General features: G+C 44.1%; 2 protein-coding genes across 6 annotated transcripts in view; both read right to left on the bottom strand.

Annotated features, from left to right (window-relative positions):
• Positions 1 to 4609: 4609 nt before the first annotated feature.
• DYNLRB1 (dynein light chain roadblock-type 1) lies at positions 4610 to 10243 on the bottom strand. Its single transcript, XM_058850455.1, has 4 exons — positions 10138 to 10243; positions 7661 to 7736; positions 6187 to 6354; positions 4610 to 5109 (listed from the first exon to the last, which is right to left on the bottom strand). Exons 1-4 carry the CDS (start codon positions 10138 to 10140, stop codon positions 5066 to 5068), a joined length of 291 nt encoding a protein of 96 aa, XP_058706438.1. The 5' UTR covers positions 10141 to 10243; the 3' UTR covers positions 4610 to 5065.
• Positions 10244 to 12948: 2705 nt separating this feature from the next.
• ITCH (itchy E3 ubiquitin protein ligase) overlaps positions 12949 to 18503 on the bottom strand; it is a 58876-nt gene continuing 53321 nt past the window's right edge. For 4 of the 5 annotated variants that reach the window (XM_058850448.1, XM_058850451.1, XM_058850452.1 and 1 more), the window contains 4 exons: positions 17769 to 17873; positions 17447 to 17543; positions 17007 to 17079; positions 12949 to 16347 (listed from right to left, as the gene is read on the bottom strand). In XM_058850448.1, the coding sequence (XP_058706431.1) occupies positions 16248 to 16347; positions 17007 to 17079; positions 17447 to 17543; positions 17769 to 17873 (375 nt within the window). In that variant the 3' untranslated portion in view covers positions 12949 to 16247. The remainder of the gene's footprint in view (positions 16348 to 17006; positions 17080 to 17446; positions 17544 to 17768; positions 17874 to 18503) is intronic. The other variant, XM_058850449.1, reaches the window with a different exon arrangement.

Below are 18503 nucleotides of genomic sequence, written 5' to 3'. Positions count from 1 at the left end.
CGGAAACACACACGGGCTGGGATGGGACACACCGAACAGCCCGTGCCAGCCTCTGCCGGGGGCAGGGACACTGCCCACCATCCCAGGGTGCTCCAAGCCCCGCCATGTGGCCTCGGACACTTCCAAGGATGGGAGAACCACAGCTTCTCTGGGCACCCTGTGCCAAGCCTCGCCACCCCCTCACAGGGAAGAATTCCTTCCCAATATCCAATCGAAATCTCACCTCTTATCTAACACCATTCCCTTTTGTCCTGTTAGTAATAGGACATCTTCCCCTCTTTTGTATAAGCCCCAACATGAGAGAGAGCACTGGTGACATGAGGACTGCCATGCCATAGGAACACCATGGCAGAGCATCCCCATTTCTTGATGGTACATAATGCTTTATTCAGAGATGGCTCCAAACACGAGCATTTTTTCCAGTCCTGATGGAGCAGCGCACCTGAGGGCCTTGCTTAAGGCAGCAGAAGCACACCTGGGCTGGGATTTCCAGAGGTGCTCAAAGGACAGAGGTGTCGGTGACTCCAGCCCTACAGTGGCATCTTCTGGACATCTCTGCTCAAACATCTTCCAAAAGTGTCACTGCCAGCTTTGGGCAGCAATCGTGGCTGTTGTGGAGGAGAAGGAAGGATTGTGTGGGGGTGAAGCCACAACAGCTCAAACCATAGATTCCAGCCAACAAACCTGGACATGAACTACTCTCACACAGGTACTCAGTCATTTGCAATTCCCATATCTACCCCAATCATCTCCCAGCTAATGAGCCCTTTGTTTTCCTTGCTGCATTCACAGCCATGGCTATGCTGAATATATTAAAGCCCGCAGCACGACTACAAATAGGGCAGCTATTTCTGGAGCTGGTAAATGAATCAAAAACAACTGCAAACAGAGCATCAGTGTTTCACCAGGTCTAATATCTCTCTTCACTGCATGCCACAACAGGAGCTGTATCATGCTGGAGTAATGTCTCATTGTTACAGTGAATTGGCACAAAACAGGAGCAAACACAAAATGTTAAAGGATTAAGTTCAACCTTGGTAAAAAAAAAAATATATATATATATATATATTTATATATGAAAGATGCAGTTTTGAAAGAACTGCTCTGATTACTGTGTCACTAAGTAAAACAAATATATGTTTAATGGGAATTGAAGAAATTCTTGTTTCCTTGTTGAATTTACCCAAGAAAGAAAACACTTTCATGGCCAATATAATGGATTTTCCTTCACCAAGCAGTAGTTAAAAAAGCATACACTGGTAAGGAAATATAAACTCTTTACAGTCACCTTCATAATTAAAATGCAATAAAGATATTAATCTCTGATATAGGCCCTGTTAATCAGAGAATATTGAAGGGAAAGCAGGAATGTTGAATCAGACATGGCAAGTGATGACCCCTAACAGAAGGGGTTTATTACTGTTGTTATAACGTGTGAACCTCTTTTTGATGAGAAGAATGTGGAAGTATTTCCAGTTTAGTGATGTGGCCCCTGGTTTTATCCATGCAGGCCTCATAGCAGGACTGGGGCCATAATTCCACAGAATATTATTCAGACCCTGAAGAGGGAGAAAAAATCCCATTTCATAGGAGCTCTGGAGCTTCTCAGCATGTTAATGCACTTCCAGAAATGGGATATGGATCAAAGAAGTTTGATTTAATTTATACATTTCTTCCTTCAGCCCTCAGCTTCCTGAACAATCCTGCAGACATTAATGCCTCTGTTTCCTGGTCTTACTGATGTCACTGGCAAAACTCCTTATTTAAGGAGGGGCATTTCAGATCCAACCCTCCTCTCCCCTGGATCAGTCAAAGGTTTAAGGCACCAGTGAGCTGTCCTAACATGACCCGGAATCAACAATGAATTTCCCAAATGCCAGATTCCACAGTGTAGCACCACTGACAATGAGCACTCCTGGATCTTGTGAAACCATGGCAGATGAGGGAAATCTCCCTTAAGGAATCCTGTAATGCTGGTAAAGGAAGGGTATTTTTGTTAACAGAACTGTGTTAATGCTCAGGCTCCTGCTGGCCAGGGCAGTGTCTGAGCTCCTGCCCTTGCACCCCCAGCTGCTTCTGCTTCTCCTGCAGCTGGTGGGTCCCAGGAGCTGCTGTAGCTCTGCTGACTTTAGCCCAGTCTCTCTTGGTGTGAGATCTTTGCCTTTGTCCCTTAGAGAAGTAGCTAAGACAAGATCAAACATAAATCACAGACTGGTGATCACAGACTGGATCTCATGCAGTCCCACCCCTGCCATGGACAGGGACACCCTTCATTGTCCCAGGTTGCTCCAAGCCCTGTCCAACTTGGTCATGGACACGGCCAGGGATAGGGCAGCCACAGGTCCTCCATGTCCTGTATGTGAAGGACACTGTCATCAGCCACCTTAGGCAGGGGAGGAGTTACTTGAGAGGGCTCTGGACACAAATCCACAGAAGGTGTCTCCAAGCTCGGCTTTCACAGTGTTACCTCCACTCCTCTGTCACAGCCTTATCTCAGCACAGAGGCAGCACAACAGACACATCCTTGGGCCTCAAGCGCTGCTCTTCCCAGCCCAGAGCCATGCCCAAACCCCCTTTCATTACCTTGTTAATCCATCAGGGGTTGTTCCCCTAGCAGCAGATGCTTCCTCAGCCTTCCATGAGGATCCACCAGAACCAAAATTGACTTTTTCAAGACAGCAAACCAGGCCAGTCTCCAGCCTCAGCGAAGAGCAGCTCCAAGGTGCAGGTGGCACAGGCTGCTCAGGCCGCCTGTGATCCTGGCTATGAAAAAAGACTGGAACCATAATGCTCATTTTTCTACTCTTCCTCAGTCTGGCAGTAGTTTTACCACAAAAATAACCAGGTCCAGACTGACGAAGCACAGGACCAGAGGCTGAGCTCCATCCATCCTTTTTTTGACCCTGTTCACAATAATGCAAGTGAAACCCTCTCCCAACTTTCATACATGGAAATTGCTGCCAGCTCTGTGACCCTTTAATGGTCCTGATTCAAATAAACTTTATTTTAGTTTATTAGTTTAGTTACTATCCAGTTACTTTTTTCCATAGTAACTAAATGGAAGTTGTTGTTCTTCAGCTTCCTTCTTCCCCTTGCCAGTTTTAAAAAATACATCTTTAACTCTGTATGCTGGTGTAAAGGTGGCACAAGCTACATGGTACATGGCATAAGCAAGGCCCTGCCCAGATGGATCCAACAAGCTCCTTGACTGCAAACCCAGTCTAAGAGCCTTTCATTCAAATTCCCAAGTATATTTCATTAAGGCTGCTCTCAATCCCTGAGAAAAGAAACCTAAACCAACCCCCAACCAACCAGCACATAGCAGGAGCTCAGTAATTTCACTGCAAGTTTATGATCTCAACACAACAGAAATGGCCATGATATTTTGTTTTGCAATAGGTTATTTATTACAGCTTATTTTAAGTAAAACACTCAACACTCTCTGTCCCAAGCTCCTCTGACACAAAGCTATTGTAGGACAGCTGTCCTTAAGGAACTGTCCAAAAGAATGCAGGACACTGCAGATCTTCCACTGTTCAGAGAAGTAGCACTGCCACATAATTGGGAAAACCAAAATACATAAGCAGGTCACCACCTCCAAGGAAATATTTCTCAGGGTTACAAACAGCAGAGAGAGATGACTGAGGTCACATTTTTCTTCTGCCTTGCTTCACTGTTCAGTTATTACCCAGGCTTCAGTTTGCTGGAGGTCATTTTTTTGGGAGGCAGCATTCAATTATTGCAGATCAGGCATTATGTAAACTGCTGTGTATCAGGAGCTGCTCCAAAGGCCAAGCAGAATTCCAGACCCTATTCCCTCTTTTGATGGAATGACTTAAACCAGACCTAGTGTAAAGGGAGACACAGCTCATGAACAGCAACAACCAACACTGAGTCACGGGGACAGCTGGGACACCCAAAGCACTGATGCTACAGGGCTACAGACCCCAACAGGCATTTCTGACCTTCAGGGTCATGGCACCACCTAGATTAGACACAGAACAAAAAGTAATGCCCAGGTCTGAAAATGCACAGAGAAAACCCTGAACACGTAGGTTACCATGGCTATTTGAGTCCCCCCCACACACCCACCCTTTGCTGGGCTCTGAAAGCCACAAATATCAAGTCAACAGCATTTTTTACCAAAATCTCCACAGCTGCACTTTCTGGAGCACCCCCCAGCCCTGCTTTTTTTTTTTTTTTTCTGAAGAAAATCTCCACCAAAATAACCCCCTGAGCATTTTGGAGTAACCATGTGGGTTTTGGTTTTTTTTGTGCTTAATGGCATCAATAAAAAACTACTAAAGGAAAATAGCAGATCAAATTGGCTATAGAGGTGTGATAGTATGAGATCTCCCATGGACAGCCTCAATGGCCTTCCTTAGCCATGAAAATTCCATCTGGAACAGAAAGAAAGTGGAAGGAAAATGCTGCAACACAAGAGCCAATTGTGAGTGCACTGCACATGCCCTTGGGCCAAATCTTTGTTCAGAGAAAGCAACAGACAAACAAAAACAGTCCTAGGAAGGTTCTGTTTTTTGAAGAAAAATTCAATCAAACATGAGAAAACTTAAAATCTTCAGAAGAAAAACACGTAAGACAAAACCAGTTACTGGTGACACTTTAATTTCTTATGGTCAGACTTTTCTGAAGTAAAATCAACAGAGTAAGACAGAACTAGAGGACAGGCAGTCATATTTACAGCCATTCAAAACTAAGAGTGTAAAAGCAGAGCTCAGTGGTGAAAGAAGCATAGAAGCATACAAAGAATAGTCTTTTTTTGGTTATCATTTGAAATTTATTATATTAGCTATTAAAAGAATCTGTTGCATTTTTTACTGCCGAATTTCAACTCACTAGCTCCCCCTCAAAATGACTTGTGATACAAAAAGCGCCATTTTTTTTCTGTTTGTAGACAACAAAACCACCTGCTTTCATTTTCCCAAACCTTACTGAAGAGTCACAGCACAGTTAACACTAATGCTCTATTCTTTACCATTAAATATAAAATAAAACAGGGAAAATAAAACAGGCAAAGGGAAAAAAACAGACCGAGTTAGTGTAATCATTCAGTTGGATTCTGGATGACAATCAGGAAATAGTCTTTATCTGGAGAGAAAAAAAAAAAAAAAAAGAAAATTATTCTTTTATTGCTGGTGTTTGTTCACAGAAACAGTAAATTCCAACATTTTTCACATCTCTCTGGTGTGATGTGAAAACTCCAGAGCCCTGACATTCATTGTCAATGAGCAAAATAGGCTCTAAATGTCAGATCATTTATTTTATGGGTTTTACTGCAAAAAACTCTCAGCTTTAGAAATTGCATGTTCCCAGGGCAGCTGAATTTAACCCAGTTTCTGCCAGGAAACTACAGTAACTGGTACAAGGTAGCCACTGCCCTTCTCTCACAGGCACACTGGGGACACGGCAGTTTTTTCTGGAGCAATACTTATTCCTCTTCCCATCCTTCCTGTGGAAATCTGAGGCTGCCTCAGCAAGAACCAGAGCCTGTGTTAAAATCTGCCCTGACCCAAGCCTGCCTAGGGGAAGTGCCATCCTGTGCTTGGCCTCTCCACCAGCCCCATCCCAGCAGGGAGCACACAGGGACAAGGCTGAATTCCTGCCACATGAGGGACCTGCACTCATCTCGCTGCTTCCCAGTCTGGAATCAAACAAAATGCTGAGGATGTTTCCTGAAAAGAAGGTTGCTGCTGTTGCTGTATAATATCATGACTCATGATTACATCTACAGAGTGCTCTAATACTTTTCTCAGAACTGGAAGGTCAGGACTGTCCTGTTTTATCACTCAGTCCACAGTTCGGAATGGAAATTGCTCCCAGAACATAATTCTTCCCAAATCCTACGGTTTTATACTGAAAAACAAAACATGAGAGGGTGCAGGACTCTCTCAAGCATTATCTAATACCTTCTATTTTGATCTACACAAAATGAGGGAAGGGAACTGCCACATTCAAACATGACAAAGGAAACTTAGGTCTGATAAGTGATGAATGATAAAGCTTTCAACTCTCCAGAAAGCAGAAGAGCTTCTTTGAAAGAAGGGATTATCCAATATGAACACAAGCAGCAGGCAGACTCCTTCCAGGCTGACAGTGTCAGTCTCAAGAGAAAACAATCCTCCTGCTGGATTCCCAGATTCCTGCTTTTGCCCTGCTCTCTCCTACCTGGAGCAACCATGATTTCGTTTTTCTTGGAGCGGATCCGCAGGAATGTGAGGTCGTTCTGGGGATCGATGTCCCGCACGGTGCTCCTGGCCTTCATGATGAAGCTGTGCATGAGGCCGGCGTACTGAATGGTGGTGGTGTTGTCTATGGTGCTCTTGATGGGAATACCTGCAGGAGAGGGACAGCAAGGCTCAGTGACAAACATCCAGAACCACCCCCACACTGAGCATCACCAGGTCCAATCTCAGTTGTCACTGCACCAGGGGTTAGGAGTGTTCTCTCTGAAGGCAAGAGGAAAACATGAAGAAAAACAAGATATGAAAAAGCTGAGATGTGGGACCACAGGTGTAGGTGAGAACTGTTTGCCTCTAGTAGCATCAGTGCTTTACTTTCGCATTTTGATAATCAGGAATAGAAATAAAAATAATTATCTGTAGAGGAGAGAGGAAATTCCAGTGCTGCAGGTTATTCTCCTGACTAGGGACATCTTTTTTACTATAGAAAGGCTCCCCAACACTAGTTAAATAATATTGAGCTAGGTCAGGCTGGGATCAGTGATTATGGAGGACATCAGCTGCTGCACACAGCTCCAAGGCTGAAGCTCCAACATTCAGCCCTAAGAGGTGGTGCAGTCTGGGGAGGTCCTTGGTTCAGTGATAACCAGCCTGGAGGGCAGACACACTCTTCAGCCAGAGCTTTCCCTCCCTTACACTTCAGTCACCCATTAAACGTGTTTTCCCACCAAAAGCCAATGAAACCCCAGCTCCTGGGTCAGAACACAACAGCCAAGTAGCAAATTTTTCAGGGCAAAACCAGGTGTGTGTTCCAGTAACTGCAGCTGCAGCAACAGAGAGCACAACCCACTCAACCATCACAGAAAAGCACAGAAGAGCAGGAGCCAAGCTGCATGATCTGATCCTCAGTTTATTCACAGGTAGCTACTGTCATCTTTCCTAAGGATTATTTCTAGGAAATATTCAATTTTTGGACTGCTCACAGTGTATTCAGAATGCTCTGAAGAAGTTGCTCTGTTGAATTCTTCAGAGACTCCAAAAAGAGACAACTTGCGGATGAATTCCATGAGATCACAAGCACCAGACAGTGCCAAAGAACTGGAGTCTGCCAGGCCAGCAGTGCTCTGGACAGGCCCAGCAGCAAGTTTTACATCTTTTAAGAGCCTCAGTGCTACTGATTAAAGTTTTGATAGGTCTCAGTTTCAAACACTGCAATAACTCAAAGTATTTTGGAGCTTATGCAAATTAGCTAAATTTATTTCCTAAAATAAAAAAGTGAGCTTGCAGAAATTGGAAACCAAATTTTCTCTTGTAGCCTGACTACTGTCTGTCTCCTTGGGCTGCAGGAAAACCTTTCCCAAAGCTGGACTCTAAGCTAAGTGCAAGTGGTATAAGCAGCAGCCCTCAAAGCGGGTGGTTGGAGTAAGTGATAGGTCAGAAAAGTGAGGCTGACACAGCACCTTCTGCATTAACCACGATGATTCCCTGAACTCCCTTCTGGCTCTGGATTCGCTTCAGTGTTTCCTCCACCTCAGCCTGCAAGACAAAGCACAAATCAATACAGGGTTACAGCTGCTCTTTGCCTCCCACCAAAGCTTTGGGATAACGTGGCTGAAAACAAATCTGCACAGGGATGATTAAACAGCCACTGTCTACACTGGTTTATACAGCCAAGTGTCTGTACTTTGGTGCCACCTTTTCTGCATGACCTTTCCAGTTATTTTCCTCAAGCCTCCAGCTGAAGGCTTGCAGCTGGAAGCTGCAATCAGACTGCTACAATTTAGGTGTCAAACAAAAATCATCTTTGAAAATGGACATGGATTTTACGAAAAAAGTAGGAAAAAGATACATTGTGGGTGCAAGATGATCTTCCCTTTTATTAAATGAATGCCAAAAGCAGTTACAAATAAGAGAAGTAAGGGGAAAAACAATGAATGAACACTCTTTGTTTCTAATTCTGATTTGTGCTGGGACGTCTGTGAGGCTGTAACCACTGCCAATAATTTACAACTTAAAAAAGAAAAAATACAAATGCAGGCCAAGGCAAGAGTCCTTTATCTGCTCTATGAAAACCACCAAAGGAGGTTTCAGTACCTTCTGCACAACTTTCCTGCTACAAGACACCCATTAAAATGTAACTATGGCATCTGCAGTAGGGTGGGAAAATCTTGCACCTAAGGTGATTTCTAAAGCTGGCACTTTTCATTCCCATTAAAGGAAACAGAAACAAGCAACATCTTTCAGATTCTGCAAGGCAGAGTCCCCCAGAAATGGTTTAGGGAGAGAGGAATCACTCAAACCATGACAGGTGAGACCTACAAGGGGCATTTGGCCAAGGCTATGTTCCCTGGGCACCCTGAACAACCCTCTCCACTTCCTCCCACAGCAAATGGACACAAAGATGTCACATGCCCTGTTCCCTGGGAAGAGACCTTGTCCAACAACAAACACAACCCAGCACAGCACAACACAACAAAACAAACACCAACCCCAGCACCACCAGCACTTTCCTCAGGATGCTGTTGGTAACACAACCTGTGGCTCGTAAGAGATGGGATCCCCCTGAGCTGGTCTTGATGAAGCAAGTTTTCCTGTGCGATCCAGCACAGAAAAATTCAAGTATTTTCAACAAAATTCTCAATTATTTCTGAATGCCGGACTATTCTCAAATGGAAGACAAGGGAGATTAAACAAAGAACATACTAAAGGGTGTACAAATGCTGAAAAAAGACAAATGTTAAATCTATTAAGATCTGATTTCCTGCTTTCTTACTAGCACTATTTAAGTCCTGATTATATACTTTCCCTCACAGGACCTTAATAAACTTTTTCAGATGCAAAGCAGCACCCATAAAGAAGGATGCCAGTTTTTAATTTCCTCTAACACCTTCAGCTGATCTAACTCTCAGGTGGGTGATCTGCTGTGACAGTTCACTGCTGCTGATGTGCGAAGGTCCTGCTCCTCCTATTCCCATTCTGGGGCTTGTCTAGCACCTTCACAAGTCAGTGCAGCTCACCAGACCAACAAAAACAGTACTAAGAAAAAAATTACATATTTAACTCATGAAACACACACCCACACCCCATTTTAATGAAGGGCTGAATAACTACAAGAGAAAGGACATGGAGGAGATGCACTCTAGAAAGGGAGAATGAACACTCCCTCAACACCATTTTGCTGCTAAATACCCTTTGCTATATGTACAACAGCAGCCTTTATCTTAGTGTTTTCATCTGGAATACCTGAACTCCTAGGTTTGCCTAAAAACCACATCTCATTATATAATTTCAATTTTCCATCTGCAACTTCGGTTAGCATTTATTTTTTTACAAATTTTGACATACTTTTTGATCCGCAGTTTCATCAACATGCAATAGCCTGCAACAAATCTGAGCAGGGAGAAACCTCCAATACAATCACAACAGAACGAATACAGCCCCGGTTATTAGACACCCAAACCCAGTCTCTTTTTCCTGACTGCTTCCAGCTTCAGGGATGTGCCCCGGCAGCCGCAGGGAATGCAGGTTTCGCTGTGAGCGTTTCCCCGGCACAGGGCTGGGCTGGATCGGGTGAAGGTTCGGCCTCTCCCCGCAGTGACTCAGGGCCGGCCAGAGCCAGTGAAGCCCCTCGGAGCACTCCCGGCCCGGAGCTGGGGGGCCCGCCCCACACAAACAGGACCCCGCCCGGGGGCTTGACACAGAACCCGACACACAACCCAACACGAACCGAACCGAGCCTGCGGCTTTCAGCCCCCGCGGCGGAGTCTCGCCTTTACCCGGGCCCCGCCCGCGGGGCAGCGCCTGTGCCTGAGGGGAGCCGGGACCGGGACCGCCCCGCTCGGCGCCGGCCGCAGGAGCTCCCGGGGGCCGGGGAGGCACAGAGACCCCCGAGGACGGCACAGGGGCCCCGCCCGGCCTCCGGACCGGCCTCACCCACCATGATCGAGCCGCCGCCTCCGCCCCGTCTCGGCCCCGGCGCTGCCCCGGAAGCGTTTGGAGCGTGGGGCGGGACCGCTCCGGAGACACCGCCCCGAGCCCTCAAATCCCTCGGAACCCACACGAATCTTCCCCAAGCGGGACGCTGATCCCGCTGTAGGGACATCAGTGAGAAGCCCCTGCCTTCCAGCACCTGAAAGGGACTTACAGGAAAGATGGGACGAGTCTGTTTGCAGGAACCTGGACTGACAGGACAAGGGGGGGTTGGTTCACACTGAAAGAGAGGAGGTTTAGAGATTAGGAAGAAATCCTTCCCTGTGAGGGTGGGGAGATCCTGGCACAGGTTGCCCAGGGAAGTTGAGGCTGCTCCATCCCTCAAAGTGTCCAAGGCCAGGTGGGACGGAGCCTGGAGCAACCTGGGCTAGTGGAAGGTGTCCCTGCCCATGGCAGGGGGTGGAATGATAGGGGCTTTAAAGGTCCCTTCCCACCCAAACCATTCTGTAATTCCATGATAACGGGTGTGGGAGTTCTTTTTCCCCGCAAATGGCCGCGTCCCCTCAGCTGCTGCTGGAGCCCCCGGGAGAGGGGCAGAGGCACTCCAAGGCATGGTGCACCCCAAAGCCCTGGGGACTCCCTGCCACAGCACCGGCGATCCGCGTCCTGAGGGCAAAGGTGTGTGCTGGCCCTGCCAGTGAGAAAGGAAGAGCTCTCAGCTCCCCTTGAGGGAAGGACTGGGGATGACCCACAGTCTGATGGGAAAACAAAATGACACACTAAAGAACTGCATCCTGCATAACCCCTGCTCTGTTCTACACACAACAGCCCGGACCTCAGGCTCTGCTAGAAGTGGGAGTCCCAAAGTGGTTTGGGTGGAAAGGGACCTTTAAAGTCTATCTCATTCCACCCTCTGCCATGGGCAGGGACACCTTCCACTAGCCCAGGCTGCTCCAAGCCCCGTCCAACCTGGTCTTGGACACTTTGAGGGATGGAGCAGCCTCAACTTCTCTGGGCATCCTGTGCCAGGGCCTCACAACCCTTACAGGGAGTATTTTCTTCCCAACATCCAATCTAAACCTACTCCCTATCAGTTTGAATGCTCCTTCTTTTGGGACCATGACCCCAGAATCAGCAAACAGACACTGGGATCACACTGAGCTCCCACAGCAGTCACAGAGAGCTGGTATTGGGTGAAATGTAAAACACGTCCTCACAAAGTATTTTTAGTTATTTTTCCCCCCCCCCCCTCTGAAAGCTGGAATTTGACACAGCAGGTAAGCTCACTGGCCTCTTCAAGACTCTGCACTCTCCTTAGAGAAAGCAAGATTTCTGTTATGCACTGCTGGGCTCACAGGCTGAGAATGGACATGGGATCAGGCATTGCCAGAGATCAGGAAAAAAATCCTTCTTTAGGGTCCAAAAGATACGGCTATTTCCTCTTCTAGTGGCTATTTACAACTCTGCAACCTAAAATTCTAATCTCTCTTACCAGTCCAGCAGCAAGTTTTACAGCTTGGCTATAAGAAGTCATTTTGCCATGGATTGATTTAACTTCTAGTCTGTGCGATGGTAAGATTTGGGCAATAGTAAGGATGTGGTGGATAATTTGGGCAATAATATGCAGTACGCAGCTGCCATCAGACACCTAAACCAAACACATTTGTTTAAACAACCATGAACAATGAACAGAACCTTCAACACTCCCACCCCAGGGCTGGTGCTGACATTAGCACCCTCATTATAAAAGCGAATATAAAAAAAAAAAAAATGTGCAACTTTATCATACATTGCACTGTGATTAATTTTTGCCTTTTAAAAATAAACTTCAGATGTATGTAAAATACCCTTGTAGCTGTACTCACACAAAGCTGCCCAAAGCAGTGTCAGATTTTGGGTTTACACAACTTACTACGATGCTTTGAAGTTGTTCCATTCAAAGCTTGGAGGAATGACTCCACACCAGCCTCCCTGCTGCAGATAAAATTATTGCATGTATTTGCCTGGCACAGAAAAATCATCCTTGGGATTTGCTGCCCCTGACAAAACTGTGTTAGCCAAGCCTGTAGGAACACCTGGGAAAGTCAGCAGAGGGAGAACCCAGCGGGAAGGTCTGTACCTTCAGGAAGGATGACCACTTTAGGGACCATTTGAACAAACTGGACAGAATCGGGTCCCTGAGACACAATCACAAAATTAATTAGGTTGAAAGAGACCTTTGAGATCATCAAGTCCAACCTATGAGCTGAGACCTGACGGGACAGTCCTGTGAGCACTGAAGGGACCAGAACCTCACTGCAAAGCCCATCTCAATTCTCTGGGAGAGCTTGTGGCCACCAGGAGAGGTTCTGATGACAGGAAGACTCTAAATGCCACCTCCTCCTTTCAAGGCTGATCAGGGACACTACGAGGCTGGTTGCTCTCACTGGAGTTTTTCCCCCTCCTCTGTCAATCCAAACCACTTGCAGTGTCATTCCTCATTGCTAGGATCCCTGCAACAGTGCTGCAATGAGATGTTACAGCAGTGGCTCCTGCAGAACCTCCCTCCAGCCCCTCTCCCTCAGGCCTCACAGCCCTCACTGGCTCCTGAGGGTAGCATCCACAAGCACTTAAAATCCACAAATTGTGTCCAAAATCTTCCGCTCAATATCCAATACAACCAACGAGGGTGGACAAGGTTTTGGGGAAGAACTATTCCTAAAGAATCCTACTGGAAGGACAAGTCCAGGCAACCTGACCCTCACTCCCAGGAGCACAGACAATTCATTTCCACCTGGATATTCTGTCACACGTAAGGAATAAGGACCAGACCACCAGCTCTTTAAGTAGTTTTATAAAAGTATTTGACTTACTGAGATACTGTTACAGTTACCTGAGTATTTGAAATTACAATGCAAGGAAATATCGACAATGAATTTCAGTACAATATTTTACAATCCAGTGCTGCTGATCCCAGTTTCTACACGCGTTCACTAGAGCACATATACACAAACAGTGATTCTTGGAGAAAATTAAAAGACACCACAAAAAAGGGGCTGGAGATACCAATATAACAGAGTTGAGATTAAAAATCCAGTGCAGCATGTAATAAAAGAAAAAATTAACAAAATCAAAGCCAACAAAACCACAAAAAACCCCTAACACCCCCAAATAATTTTTTATTTTTCTCAGAATAATAAAAAAAAGGTTTTTTTTTAAACACAAGCAACTGGATTTAAAAACCCCCAAACTTCCATACTAGATCAGATAAAGACATGATGTATTTACTGTGCATGTCATTAGTAAATGAACAGTTCCTGAGCTACTTGTAACAATAAGGCTTTGTTAATTCTCAGTATTTAATTTTCTCATGTCATTCTCATGAGAGAAAAGTCTAAATAAAATTTCTTTTAATACTTGGTAAGTAGGATCAAGGGACAGTTGCATATGAATGTACATTTGTGACATACTATGAATTTATGCAGCTCAGGTTGCTGAAACAGTTGAAGCAGTGGGAGACAAATTCATCAATCTCCACTGAAAATCTCACTTGTAAATCAAATCCACAAAAACCTGTTATCTGGGATAGCAGCTGCTCTGGGCTCATCCCTGTATTGCTTCACCAGATCCCCAGAAAGAACTGAAAAGTGCACCAGTGGCTTGTGTCATTCCTTTTAACTTCTACACAACATGCTGTAAAAATTTAACAGATTTGTTAGTATTCACAAGTCAAATGCTTAAGGAATCTGAACTTGTGTCTTCAGAAATATTGTCAATGTAACACTGTAAATTTGCTTTAAACTTTTTATATTTGGCCAAATCCAATGTTTCACTGATTATTTTTCCCCCCTCAATGAATTCTTTTTTTTGCAATATTTTTAAATCATATCTGGTGCATGGGATATCCAGCCCCCTTTCTCCCATCCTGGTACAGCAGAAAAGACATATAAACATGCCATTTAAATTAAAGAAACAATGGAATAAGTGGAATCCTGGACATCAAAAATATATACAAGCAGGTATGTTTTTTCTGAACTAAACATTTCAACCATAAAAATATTCAACAGCCAAACCCTATAGAACTAGGGCTAAGGCTATTTCAATTATAACTATTCTTTATTTTAAAAATATAGGGCTGACAGCCTTTTGGGTGATATTTATACATGAACAACAGTTCTAGGTTCCCTACAAGAATCGTAAAGCAATATGCAGAACATAGACTACTTTTCATAGCTTAACCTTGCATTATCTTGCTTAATTTAATCTCTCGTAAATATGTTAGATAACTACATTTCATTGTAAGAATTAATATTAACAGAAAATATATATAAGGCTTTTTTTTTCTTCATGAGCTGTATACTGTGATAGATCCATATGCTGTGGAAGTTGGCAAGTCTCCTCCCAGTCACACCTGAAGGTAAATTCTCGCCATCAATGAAACTTTAAACAAGGGGCATTTTTGTATCATCAGCACCTCTTCCCAGGCCTTCCTTCGATTAAGCCTTACAAGTCCCACCCTCCTGCCTTCCTGAAGTATTTATCAATGAGCCCTGACACACTTCTGAAGTCAGTTAAAACCTGTAGTGTCTTGGTTCTTAGGCCTGAATCAGATTTTCCCTCTTGCAGTTTTGGATGGATGAGACAGCAGGAAAGAAATACTTTTCCAGAGTGAATGTTCAGTTTTACACTTTCCCACTGTCCTGTTTCAGCTCTGCCATCTGAAAAGAGTCTTAAATGCAGCTCCTGCCCCAGTGCTTTGAACTGCAGGTTCGCTTTATTTTGTGCTACATGTTATTTCAAGTGTCACCTCTCTCTCTGTGGCTACAGCTCATTTCACTGGTGTCTGACTTCCTCCCTTCAGGGGAAGGGAAAGGCCTGACCAGACCCAAAAAGTGCATTCAGTCTAAAGGAGCAGTAAAATGCAAAATGTTATTGTAAACCGGAAAAGAATTAACAGATTCTAAAAGGAAATAAAAGATGTTAATTCAACAGGAACTCGCTACAAAAGTTACTAGCTGTAAGCAGCTTAGGGTGAATTAGCTTAGAAACCTCCCCAAAAAACTTTACTTTCAAACTTTATGGAACTATTTACTGATGCTTCAGCTTCTCAAAAAACCTGTAATCCGTGTCTGAACTTTCTAATCCTCTTGGCCTCAGCCAGTCTCACACATCAGTTCATCCGCAGAAATGATGAGTAGGATCATTTTCTGAATCCAGTTGTTTTGTGTGTCTTCCTGAGAGCCAAACGAACTCTTCGGAGCAAACTGACTGCAACATGTAGGAAAAACACTGAGGGTAATGTCCATTAACACTGCTGACAAACAGCCTGCAAACAGGAACCTCAATGGAGTCAGTGCAAACCCAGCTGGGCTTGTCTTTTGCAAAACAAGTGAAGTACCACAGTGTTAATATTGATTTCAAAGTTAAAATGTGTTACACAGCAAAAGCTCAGAACTCTTCAGAGGGCACAGAACAGTGTTCCAACAACTTTGGGCAGGTGTCTCTTTTGCTGACAGGAGCAGGATTGGGATAAACCAATGCGAAGCTATGCCCTGGATTTGTGCCACAGTTTGACATCCCCTTAAACAGCAGCTTCAGTCCAGCTGGCACGTGAGCAGACTCCAGGCAAGGAAAAACAGTCTGGCCACACTTGAGTTAGACAAAGGAGCTTAAGGAATGGAGCTGCTCATGGCACGGAGGTGGATCCAGACTGGCTCTGACACTGCTGTTAAGAGGCTGAGGATGCTGCTGCAGCATTGCAGCTACCAATGAACTTCCCAGTGCATCAGTAGCAAAAATGCTACTAAAAAGGAAAGACAAAACTATTGTTAAAAATCTGTCAGTCATTAAGGACACATTCTAATTAATGAATGGTAAAACAAAGCAGAGCCCATAGCTGTATAAAATCTCTACATCTGTCATTTGTAGCCATATCTGATTGCGCATTTGATTTCTGAAAGTGCTCAGTAGAAATCCAGAGTTAATGTGAATAACCTCAGGATAACATCCATTTATTTACACATTAGTACTGTTAAATAATCCAAGTCATGTCTACTTTACAATGAAGTGTGCAACAAGCAGAAGAAGTGAAGCACATACATCGTGTTGGGTTCACATTCTTCAAGGTGCAAATTTCAGCTACTCTTGTCCAAATCCTTCTGTTTCTTCAATTGCAAATAACAGCTTTTCCTTCAGCTGTTCATAATTCTTATATGGTGGAAGGTCTAAGCGATTGAAACTGAAAAAAAACAACCAACAAACTAAGTACTGATGAAGAATCCAATAGGAACAAAAAAATCCATTATTAATACGGGTGATTGAAATTTTTGCTGTGGAGACGGATATTGGGATTTATACCCCAGGAAAAGCTGACTATTGATATAAATGTATATATTTCTGAGGGCAGAGGTTAGGATTCAAGTGTTCACACAGTGATAGTTTCCATTAACTTCTCCTAGTTGGAGGAAAACCAGCCTCTAGGTGGTTAACTAGAGTCATCATTCAGATACGACATTTTCAATTTCTGTGGTTTTGCCTACCATTAACACCCGAAGGAAAGAGTAGAAGTTACCTTTTCTCTGAAAGTGTGTGAATGTGGCTATTTTACTAAGGAGTGCAGTGATAACAAAAGATAGTCCCAACCTTGTTAGACAGTACTGTTAATTACTTTAATCAGTAATATATTACACAAATGCATGGAATTCACAATGGCATCTATTCCATGCCACAAGAGCTTTTTACAAGTTCAGCTGTCACTCAACAACATAGCTGACTGTGTAATTTGTGTTTGCTTTCACAGAGTCTCAACCATTTCAGCATATTATCCATTTACTAAAATGTCAAAGCAGACTGTGGTCACCAAAACCAGAGCAATATTCTGATTTGTTATGTACTCACCAGGTATGACTTCTGGGTAACCAGTTTTCCTTTCCAACTTTTTCAATACAGAATTTTTGGGGTCCATTGCTCCCTGTAACAAATTCCAATAGACAAGGTATAGGTCCAGCTACCTTTGTATCACTATAACACACATCTGAAGCATGCAAGGCTTAAATAAAGACGGGATTACCATTATTTGCACAGAGAAGGGACATTTGTCTCACTATACAGCTCTGCCTGGATCAAAGTATGCATGTGGAGAAATGCATCAATTTGAAGTGATTTTAAAGCGCAATAAATAGATGTAAACATTCCTTCCATCTTTTTCCATCATAGCTCAAGTACATGCATGGCTTACAAAACAGCATTTAATACAAAATACATTAAAAATGCCATAAATATATAAATTGGTTCTTTTTAGAAGTATCTCCTGCATTAGAAGGGTTATTAATGCATACCCATGAGGTCAGCAAATCCTCCCACTGGCAATCTGCATGTTCCAGTCACAAACTGCAAGAGTCTCATCCTCTTCTCATTATCTATTTCTTTCACAAACTGAAAAACAGTAATTGAAATAAATATTTAGGGATAGATTCAATTTTCAGATTTTCACATCATCACCGTTCACAGATGAACAGTAATGTGGCTTTTGGGAACAGCTGGGTTAGCAGTAACAGTTTCTATCTGCACTCTGCAGGTGTGCTCAATGTCCTGACCGTGGTTCAGTGAGCTGTATTCTGTAACTTCTGCTGGTCTGAGAATAAAGCAAAGTCTGCAAACCTGCCAGAACCACACAATCTGCCTGCTGGTCCTGGTGTAGTGCCTGTAGATGGTGTGTCTCTGCCAGTCATTCAGGTCGATTTCTTGCATTCCACAGAGAAGTACCTTCAGGGTAGAAGAAGAGAAATAAGCAGAAGAGTACAAATTTCCACTTTCCTTCTGTGACCTCACACACAGAAAAAGAGAACAACTGGACCCCCACTTAGCAGCACCTGCAATAATAGTACACTTGGTTTTAATTTTAAACTTCATCCAAAACTTCTATAAACAAAGACTGGTGATGGTTCATGGAGGGTATTTGGAGAAGCCACAAATTAGAGAGCATCGCTGTTGTGAAAAATGGAGTTTGCAATTTTAGGAATAAATTCTTCCCTGTGAGGGTGGGCAGGCTCTGGCACAGGATGCCCAGAGAAGCTGTGGCTGCCCCTGGATCCCTGGAAGTGTCCAAGGCCAGGCTGGACAGGGATTGGAGCAGCCTGGGACAATGGAAGGTGTCTCTGCACATGGAAGATTATTTAAGATCCCAACCCAGACCATTCTGGGGTTTTATGTAGACATTCAAGCCAGTTTATCTTTGCCCAGCCATACAATTCTTCACTAGGGATGGGATGTTTTGTTTTGATGGTTTTACTTTTTGAACTGAACAGATGCTTCGAAAAGTGCAATTTTGAGAGATCAAACCCAAACCAACAACTTGGCCCAATTTATATGCAACCATCCACTACATAGCTGGTT

The sequence above is a fragment of the Poecile atricapillus genome, chromosome 15 (assembly GCF_030490865.1).
Source record: "Poecile atricapillus isolate bPoeAtr1 chromosome 15, bPoeAtr1.hap1, whole genome shotgun sequence".
In the NCBI taxonomy this organism is placed as follows: Eukaryota; Metazoa; Chordata; class Aves; order Passeriformes; family Paridae; genus Poecile; species Poecile atricapillus.
This window is presented reverse-complemented; position numbering and strand designations above follow the sequence as displayed.